The sequence below is a fragment of the Apaloderma vittatum genome, unplaced genomic scaffold, assembly GCF_000703405.1.
Source record: "Apaloderma vittatum isolate BGI_N311 unplaced genomic scaffold, ASM70340v1 scaffold22676, whole genome shotgun sequence".
Lineage (NCBI taxonomy): Eukaryota > Metazoa > Chordata > Aves > Trogoniformes > Trogonidae > Apaloderma > Apaloderma vittatum.
The window spans coordinates 4,604-14,372 of NW_009722573.1; the positions used below are offsets into that span (position 1 = coordinate 4,604).

General features: G+C 47.6%; 1 protein-coding gene across 1 annotated transcript in view; it reads left to right on the forward strand.

Annotated features, from left to right (window-relative positions):
* The window catches only part of DET1 (de-etiolated homolog 1 (Arabidopsis)), a 10,011-nt gene extending 4,207 nt beyond the window's left edge, over positions 1-5,804 (forward strand). Inside the window, 3 exon segments of the mRNA XM_009871822.1 lie at positions 1-58; positions 1,719-1,910; positions 5,615-5,804. The exon segment at positions 1-58 is cut by the window's left edge and continues 15 nt beyond it. Coding sequence (XP_009870124.1) covers positions 1-58; positions 1,719-1,910; positions 5,615-5,804 — 440 coding nt within the window.
* Positions 5,805-9,769: the final 3,965 nt, after the last annotated feature.

The window sequence follows — 9,769 nt, forward strand, 5'->3', positions numbered from 1 at the left end:
CGGTCCAGTTCCCCTGCTCAGCTTCCAGCAACAACTTTGCCAGGCAGATCCAGCGCCGGTGAGCCACTCGGAGCATGCTTTGTACCCTATAGACACACGCCCACCCCCGGCAGCTGGAGGCCAGTATCAAATAACGACGGCGACCCTGGGAAAACCAGTTCCTTTAGACACTGGGTGGTGCAAAGGTCTGGCTTGTATGTGGTTCATCTCGCTGCCTCACGCAGCTGATTTTATATTCCGCAGCACCTGTCCTGTTATGGGAAGGATCAAAGCAGTGGCAATCCAGTGCTTAGAAGAAGGAAAAGGAATTTTGTCGGAAAGAGGTTTCTGGCCTTCCTCGCACAGTAACTCTTCGGGAGATTATTGAAGTATCGCTGTCTCGTAGCTTAGGTCCCTGAAGAGAAGATTTGTCAAGATGCTAGTGTCATCTCATTGAATGTATTTTGCCAAGTGGTGTTCTCTGAATTTTGTGTATGTTGGACTGTGTTCTGTAGCGTTTTCTCCAGCATCAGTCACAAACTCGTGGTTCTTGTCAGACTGTGCTAGGAGAAGGGAAAGTCATCTGTCCAGATTTATTGTGAAAGCTGAGCAAAATACAAAAATAACCTGGATTTCTAGAACGTACTTTAACAGTCAAATATGGTTTTAATGAGGCAGGCAGAGTGTGTTGTTTCTCTTGGAATATATTTTTATGTGACTCAGGGTGTTTTGTTCTTCCAATGATTTGTTTCACATCATTCAAAGTACTTGACAATCACTTATGGGCACGAAGCTTCTGTTGATTTTTAGGCTGATGTCACATAGGTAAGAGGAAGTTGACTGTGTTTATAACTTTCTAGAGGTGCCTGTCAGGAAATCCTTAATGCTTAGTGGGAGAGAGAATGAGAGGGCTGACTGCAGACACATGATGAACAACTCCTACCTTGTGTTAAGGTAGAGAGGAGAATCTTTTCATCCTCTTGGCTACAAGGGCCTGTAACATGAGTGTTTAACTTCTGTAGCAACATATAATAGAGCATAAGTCACAGCAGGATGGCTTTTGGCTGAGTGTTTCTGGTCAAATGGAAACATTTAACCCTCCTTGATCTGCCATGCGGCTGATCTGGCTATTCTTGCACATGGAAAGCTCAGATTTTACTTGGAAAGAGAAACCCAGCCTGCGTTAACCTCTCCATCAGGAAGAACTTGCAGCTCGCTTTAGTTTCTGAAGAGCTTTAGGCTTCTCGTCAAGGTTCTTTGTCATCTAAGGTTTCTCTCTTTACGCATTTAAAACATAACGGCTGGAGAGATGGGGTTCTCAAGTCAACATTAAGGGCTCAACTGTTACTGTGAAATCCTCTGGCGTCTGCATGTTGTTTCCAGGCTTTGTGGTAAAACTTGGATTGACTGATTAGCTGTTAATCCATCTCTCCCTGTTTCTGATCCTGTTCATTTCCTGTACCGCAGAGCAGCTGGGGCCAGACCTTGTGGGTAGGCACAGGCTTGTCCTTCTGTTAGTTTGGGCTTTCAGAGCAGAAATAGTAATGATGAGGAAGGATAAAAAGGTCACCAGAACTGGTTGATGCTTGAATCACTGGTACGTGTTTGGAAATGAGCTGGTTTATTTCTTACACTGCTGCTGTTTTTCTTCCCCTATCAGTTTTCCTCCTTAGTTTATTTAAGCTGTGCTGCTCACCTGTGGCCTTTGCGAGTAAAACCTGTTTTTTGGTTTGCTGCAGGTTCAAAGACACTATCGTGAATGCCAAGTACGGAGGGCACACGGAGGCCGTGCGGAGGCTGCTGGGCCAGCTCCCGATCAGCGCCCAGTCGTACAGTGGCAGCCCATACCTCGACCTCTCCCTTTTCAGCTACGATGACAAGTGGGTGTCCGTCATGGAGCGGCCTAAGACCTGCGGTGATCACCCTATAAGGTACGGAGCCACAAGAAGCTGTGTGCAAGGAGAGCAGTGCAAGAGTAACACTAGACCACCTGTGGCATCAAGTGTGCAGAAAAGGGAGTAGAACGAGGCCCTTCTCTTACCACGTCCTTTTGCTAAAGGGTTTATTTCAGCAGTCTCACAAAGTTTCGCTGCTCTCCTTGCGATAACTGTTTCATCTTGCATGTGGGGGAAGGCTCTGCAGGTCTTTTGGCTGAGCTGCCCTGGGGAAAGTTTGGGTAATGAAGCCTGAGCCTTTTCCGTGTGAATGCTCTTGTTCCTCCTCCTCCTGCAGTCCTGCTGTTGTGTTTGGGCTGCGGAGTGACATGATTCTGGATGCTTTCCTGAGCTGGAAGGATCCCTTTGGAGCATGTGGGTTTCACTGGCAGGGATGACCTGGTTTGTCCTGTGAGTAAAATAGCGGCTGGGTTAGGTGTTATTCAGAATGCTCGTGGTATTGATTTAGCTATTTTCAGACTTTGCTTGTTTACAGTTCTCACCCTGGGAGCTGTGCTCCTCTTCATACCCCCCCTCTTCCTGCGATCGGTAGGAAATCTATTTCTGTAGTGGGGGTTTTAGCCAGGTGTAAGGGCCGAGCTGTGCCTCTTCTCTCTGTGTATTTGATGCTGGCAGAAGGAGGAGCAAGTCCGAGCTTGGGAGTAAGGAGGCATGCAATGCTTCTTGCAGAAACACCAGGACTAGTTATTTGCTTTTGTTTGCTGCAGCTGTGGCTGCAAGCAGTAGCGGTTAAAAATCCAGCATCTCCGTTGTGAAAGGCCCAAAGAGGCTGAGTTCTCCGGGCAGAATAGTCTTTCCACTTACAGTACTGCAAAGGCAAACCTGTGCTCTGAAAACAAAGAGACCCTTCAGTGCCCAAGCGCTTTGTTTAGTGACTGACTAAACACATGTCAGGGGCTCAGGCAGCCTAGGGAGACCATTCTGGCCGGTTTCCCAACTTTATTTTCATCAATGCATTCTCAAAAAGTGGTTTCATATCTCCCTTGGCCCTGACTCAGGTGGTGGGGAACCTCTAATTATTCCTGCACTCTCAATTCCCAAATTAATGTACATTTAATTGAATTTTCTGCCTGTATGATTTAGTTTGATCTCCAGCTCCGGTGTTATCTGCAGAGAAAATCCTGCCCTTTTCCTCCTTGTCGTGCTTGACGTTGGGAAAACTTGCAGGGCGGCAGTTGTCTGCCAGCGCCAACCTGCGTATGGCTCCTGCAGACAAAAGGGAGCAAAACCGCAGTTTGCTGCGGTTACGTCTTTGTAGTAAACAAAGCAAAGTGCCACCTTCCCTCCCTCCCTCCCTCCCTCCCCAGAGCAAAGCGGCGTTCCAGAGCCAGAGCTTTTAAAGCTCAAAGCTGTGCAGAGTCAATTAGGACGTGAATAGGGCAGCAGAGCAGTGGGGCTCCTGGTTTTTGGAAAGCGAGGAGAAGCCGAGGCACTAACCTTAACCGTTCGGTAGCTGAAGTAGTGCTGCTGTGTTTCCCACATGCAAAACAAAGGGATTAATAAAATAATGCTGCTGCCTGTTGTGGTTGGAGGTTGGAAACGAGGGGCCACAGGTTCTGTAATCTAAGTCCTCTGATTGACTGGAATGCAAAACCCTTTAGAAGCTGAGGGTATTGCAGTCTGTGTGCGCTTTGCTGGCACGATGTGTGAGGCAGCAATGTGCCTTTTCCACATGGGTTTCAGCACCTCTGTGCACTGTGTTCTTTTAGCCCATAGTGCCTTTTGGCGTGCTGGAAGGTTCAGCTCTCAGCTGGCTACTTGAGACCAGTGGTTGCTCGCTCTCAGGCAGGAAGGACTTCAGGTTCCCCGGCACTGCCGTCTTCCAGTGTCTTTTCAGGAGGCTTGAAGAGATATTCACTGGGTGAAATGATGGCACTTGTGAGGAAGAGGCTCTAACACAGCCTTACTTATAGTAGGGGGTCTCTAAAATCCATCTAGATGGCTAATAAGGAGCCATTTAACCAAAAAAATTGGTCTGCAGATAAATCTTCCATTTTCATACAGTTTGAAAAGGCTGGCCTTGCTGTTTCTGTTGACATACAATTTTATATTGCAGTGCCTAATTTATCCCCAGAGTGAGAGCCCATGGAAATGGCCTCTGATTGCAGAGCACTTTTAAAAATACATTTAAAAATACCAAACTGAGCACATCTTTGAGATTACAGGGAGCTTCATCTTGAGTAGTAAATTATTGTGAATTGGGGAGAGAGAGAGGCAGACGGGGGACTGTGCTTTATTTAAAGAATGACCCTCTGCATACTCAGCCCTGTGTAGGAGGAAAAGGGCTTTTTGAAAAGCCAAATACCAAGATTATGACTCTCGCTGGGTTCTTGTGTGCAATTTTCAGGCAAGGCTGGCTGGTACTTTGATTCAGAGGAAGGGAGAGGAGAGTGGCCCTCCAGGAAGAACATGAGGTTCTCAATAGGCTGTGTTGTTAAAATGTGGAGTATGTCTGCGCCTGAAACAGCACCGCCTGTATCTGTCATCGCCCGTTCTTCTAGGCTGAGAGCTGAGTGCATCATATAGCTGGCAGGGGGGAAGTGTGCTCTGAGATTAAAAGCATTCTCTGAGTTAAAACCAGAGGAAAATGCAAAATACTCACGTGTACTAAATGATGGTGGAAAAGGAAACAGCTGGGAGGCAACACGGCAATTCTGCGCCCGAAACTGAAAGAGCAGAGAAAATGATTTAACAAACTGAGACAACTTCAGGATGAGGGCTTGAACTTAGAGCCTGACTGATTTGTGAAGGTGCCGCATCCAGAAACCTCCACCGATGTCTCGGGGAGGAGGGGGCCGTAGCAGACTGCTGCTGTTCCCACAGCAGCACAGGACAGTGGTGTTACGTGGGTGTACGTCGGTTACACACACTGTGCAAAGATGGTTCAGGAAGCAAAGAGCTTCCCAGGCTTGCCAGTCTCTTCGGTGCTGTTTGCCTTGTCCCCTTCGCTCTGTGCTGAAGCTGTTTTCCAGAGGTCACCTGTGGGCAGCGGCAGAAGGATGCAAGGCTTTTCTGACGTCTGTCCTTGCTGTGGTTGTTGAATGCAATCCCCCAGGTACTTCCTGCCCAGCCTATCTTGTTAATACTTTTTTTGATGGAAATCTAGAAGGATTGCAAAGCTTTGCTTGAGCTGTGAAGTACAACTTGGCACCCTTGAGCCGAGTTGGATCGAGCCGTTCACGTTCCTTGACTGCATGGGGATGTCGTGAGGCACAAGAGCAGCGACGTAAAGCCTGCCTGGCAATGCCAGGGGAGGGAAGGGGTGGCCTTACACCAGAGTGAAGGCCGTTACTAAGGAAAGTGATCTTACTGCTGAACAGTTTTTCGGCCTTAGGGATCAAGGGGAGCAGCCTGCATTAAGAGAGGATGGAGAGCCAGCACAGGTGGGGTCTGCACCAAACTTATTCCTTCTTGTGAAGTCAGCTGCATCCAGCAAAATGATGAGCAGGGTTCTCTCACTGGGGGTACTAAAATGAAGTGAAGCTTTTCTAGACAGTGGAAAACCAGCTGCCCTGGGAGGGACTTCCCTGCATAGCCAACAGCCAGACACCCAGCTGAGCACCTCCTCTCCCTGAGGGAGTACCAGAGATCGAACAAGGCACTTGTCTCTGTATGTGCAGCGGCCAGATGGCAAAGTCAATAGTTGCAAACAGCCATAATTGACTTTCTCTTCCTTTCAGATTTTACGCTCGTGATTCTGGCCTCCTGAAGTTTGAGATCCAGGCGGGACTCCTGGGCCGACCCATCAATCACACCGTGCGACGCCTGGTTGCGTTCACCTTCCACCCCTTCGAGCCCTTTGCCATCTCGGTGCAGCGCACTAACGCAGAGTACGTGGTTAACTTCCACATGAGGCACAGCTGCACGTAGTGTGACTCGTAGCTGGGGCGGCTGCTCTCCTGCCACAGACGCACCAAAGCCAGACACTTGCACCTTCTAGGAAACCAAACCATCGCTCGTGTTGAGAAACCTGACCTGGGAGCTCCTGCTGGCCGGCACCTCGCGGGGCCCTCAGCTGTGGAAAGATGATCCGCTCAAATTAGGCGTGTGAATGTTTCTTCTGACCCTCTTTGTACTGTGGAGGCCCCCACTGCATTCAGTGCTGCTCTTGTTCCCTATTCCTGTTGATGAACAAAGTGTAGCTGAAGTTTCTGTCCTGGTTTCCCAGAGGCACGTCCGTTTTCTCTCCTGTCGTAGGTCTTCGGATGGCAAAGACGGAGCTTTGCAACACGTCTGTGGAGTGCTCCCTTCTGCACTGGAGCTCTCCTACCTTGTTAAGACAAACAGCCTGTTGTGATGGGAGCCACTGGGAGGGTTTAGAAATACAGCTACCCATGTTTGTATCTTCAGTATTAGTAGGGAAGTGAAATCCTATTCTCATCCGCACAATCTACTCACGTAATTTTAATATGCAAAAGGTCAGGAAAAAAAAGTGTGGGAAATCACTGCAATTGAGAGACATGAGGTGTGTTCCTGACTCTTATGCAAGTCACTTAATCTTTGTGCCTTAATATCTGCAACAACTCCTAAGCGAAAGGTGGTGTATTAATACCAGAAAGCCAGGGCAGCTAGTTCTGTCTCTAACGCACACGGAGGTGGGCACAGAAGGAAGGTGATGGCTGGGAAGGGTGTGAGGAGCAACAGCAGCTCTTTGCTCACGTCAGAAAGACTTTTCTGCAGCAAGGGGGTGAATCCTCACAGCCATCTGCAGATTCTGCTGCTGAGAGGAGGAGAGACCCAGCTGCTGGCGCTCTCCCACGTGTTGGGAATACAAGCGTGGAGAATTAGTAGTATTTGGGTTTGCCGAGGGAGGAATCCTGAATTAATGTGCATTGCTGCAGATCTGCAACTAGGAGATGAGCTTGTTGATTTAGGTTGCTTACCTGTCCCTGTTTGATGTGCTGTTCTCTGTGAGAACCCGATTTGCTGTTCCCAGGCTTCAAAAGCACAGCTGGCGGGTGCACTGGTGCCCACCGGGCTGCTGCGGTGTTTATACTGCTGGTAAAAAAATCTCCTGGGAGTAATGTTACCTGCTGCCGTGGGTAGAGGTGAGGTAGAGGCGTGGCGAGGTTACTGGCCTGCCCTTCACTCTTAAAAATGGAGATTTTGGTTGTGGGTTTTACTGCACACGAGCTGGTTTGTGTCTGTGGGCTGCCAGGCAGTGCAGCCGTGCCAGCAGCACGAGGGACTGGAAGCTGGAGCCTGCTCTTGTCCTATTCCTACAGAAGATACAAGGAGGGCATTAGAAAACTGGTGCTTATACAGGGGGGACCCTCTACTTCAGGGGACCCCATGGGTGTGTTGTTGGACCAAAATGAGCTGTGAGTGATGTGCTGTGGCCACCTTCCTGTGAAGAACAGTGCTGAAGTCATGCATTCACTTTATGTGGTAATGCACAGGGAAAGAAGGTTGTTGGTGCCTGCTTGTAGCCTGAATAGAGGACCTCATCGTGGAGGGTGCCCTGGGGTCCTTGAATCAGCCTTTACTCTCTCTCTTCTGGTACCTCTCTCCTCTCCTGGCCTTGCTAAACATATTTCTAGGGTAAAACATTGTATTTCACTGCTCTTTTCCTGGTGTTTGCACTGTTAGTTTCTCAGGTCTGTCGGGTCAGAAGACTGCTGATAGAGGAGGTGTCAGGCTGCGTGTGCTATGGCTCCAGCTTCCTTTCCATCCAGTAACACTATTTGTCAAAGTTTTAGGTCTTTATCCTGTGATCAGTTCCTCAAACATTAAAATTAAATCTCCAAGTGGAGAGTCATTTGCACACTGTAGATCATGGATTTACCTCCTTCTGCACCACTCTCACATTTGTTCAGACTTACAGTATGAGACTTCTCTTTTTTCCCTTTTCCAAAGCTCTCAGCGGCTTCATCCAAGCCTGGGTTTGTTCTTTGTTGTCACAGTCTTGGGAGGTCAGTGCTTACTAAAATAGCTGTCAGATCATTTAGACATTTTTTTTGGTGCCAAAAATATAAACCACTTCAGCATTTCTGCAGTTGGGGCGTTTGCCAAATTCAGACTGTCCTGTGTGAAGCGGAGAGCACGGCACTGATTGTTGGACTTGAGGCTGAGAGCCCAGAGATCTGTTCTTAGCTCTGCTATTAAATTGTTCTGTGACTGGGGGCAAATCTCTTCCTGTTCCAGCTGGTGTTTTCTTCTCCATAAATGAGGCCAAAAACGTATTTTCAGCTTTTGTAAAACACTTTGAGATTCATGGATAAAAAGCGCTGGGTAAGTGCTAAGTATTTTCTTATTATGTTTGCAGACAAACTGCTTGATCATTCTGGGTACTAATTGCCTTGGAGTAGCGTAGCAGATCCTCTGGTCTTGGCTGCTGCATTTTATATCTACAACAGAGTTAATTTTATTATAGAAATGTATTAAAAAAAAAGTCTTTCATGCTTGAAATTTTGATTCTTTTATTTAAGAAACAAAAAATGTGAGTGTAGCAGGGAGAGTGGGAGGAAATGGGGAGAGATTTTTCTACCTGGTATTTTTCCTAGGTTAGGATGAAGATTTGTTAGCAACACAAGACAAAAATGGAATAAACGGAATTTGCTTTAAGAGCCTGATTTATTGTCTTTTTTCTTCCAGAAATCTTAATGGCACAGATGGGAATCCCTTTGCTAAGAAGAGGTGGCAGGGGTGGGCCTTGGACTACGCAGGCATATCACGTTTGAGCTTGCTGCCTCTTCCTTGCACTTGGAATCCAAGTGTGCTCAAGGATGTTCCTACCTGAGGCATTAATGCAGTTAGTGCAGATTTCTGAAATTCTTGTCTGAGTGAGCTAATGCTGGGGGAGGACTTCTTGGCCTTCAGTTATATTTTCCCCTTTACATATTATTATTAGTGCAACTTGTGTTCAGGGACTCTTATTCCACTTATAGCATTTGTCTAACCTTGTGGCCATCTTCTGCTGATGGTCTGCAAGAGATGAAAGCTTGAACACACCTTGCTTGCCAGAAGAGCCATCACCTCTCTGCTGCATTTAGGTTGGGCTGAGGCGCTCCGATTTTCCACCACGTGCCACTCCCAGGCGTGATGCGGCTTTGCCAAACGTTGTGGCTGAGAACATGGAGATGGGACCTTCCCAAAGTCTGGGCAGGGTCCCCTTGTCATGCACTGCTGCTCTGTATAGCCTAGCAGCATCCCTGTCTGTGTTAGTTCCTCTAACTATCTGCATCTTGGGCATGAAAGCCACTTCCCTTTGAACTCTTCCTCTGCTTCTGTGTGTGCAGTTCTGTGATACTTTCCTTCTGAGACCTTGAGCATATCAGAAAGCACTTGAGCCTGTGGCTTTTAAGATAGGCACTAAGTGACAAGGAGATGCTTGTCGTGCAAACTGTGTTTGACTGGCAGCAGAATCCCGTCTTTTTTTACTTCTTGTGTGGCTTTTACTTTTTTTTTTTTAATAAAAAAAGAAGGACACTTACACTATTTCTTATACAAACTGCATTAGATGGTGAGCCACAGAAATCCCATTAGAATCAAACCCTGTATCCATTAATGGTGAGTCCCTACTAAAGATTCCTTTCAATTAACCTTCCAGCACTGAGCGGCTGGCCCCGATTTAGCTGCCTGATTCTCAGTGTACTTGTAGGACCTTCCTTTTGCTCAGGTGCTGGCGTCTGTTATGCTTCCCTTTGTCCTTTTGACCCAGCTGAAAGAATCAGATCTCTGACGCTTTAAAAAGTTTCTTTGTCTTTCTTGTTTGCGTCCTCTATCTTTCCGCTTTTCTGCCAGCTTTTCCTGTGGGATCTTTCAGGGCTGTGGCCCTTTGACAGCTTTTGTCCTTACGTGTACCTTTATGGGACAGGGGCACGCTGCAGAGCAAG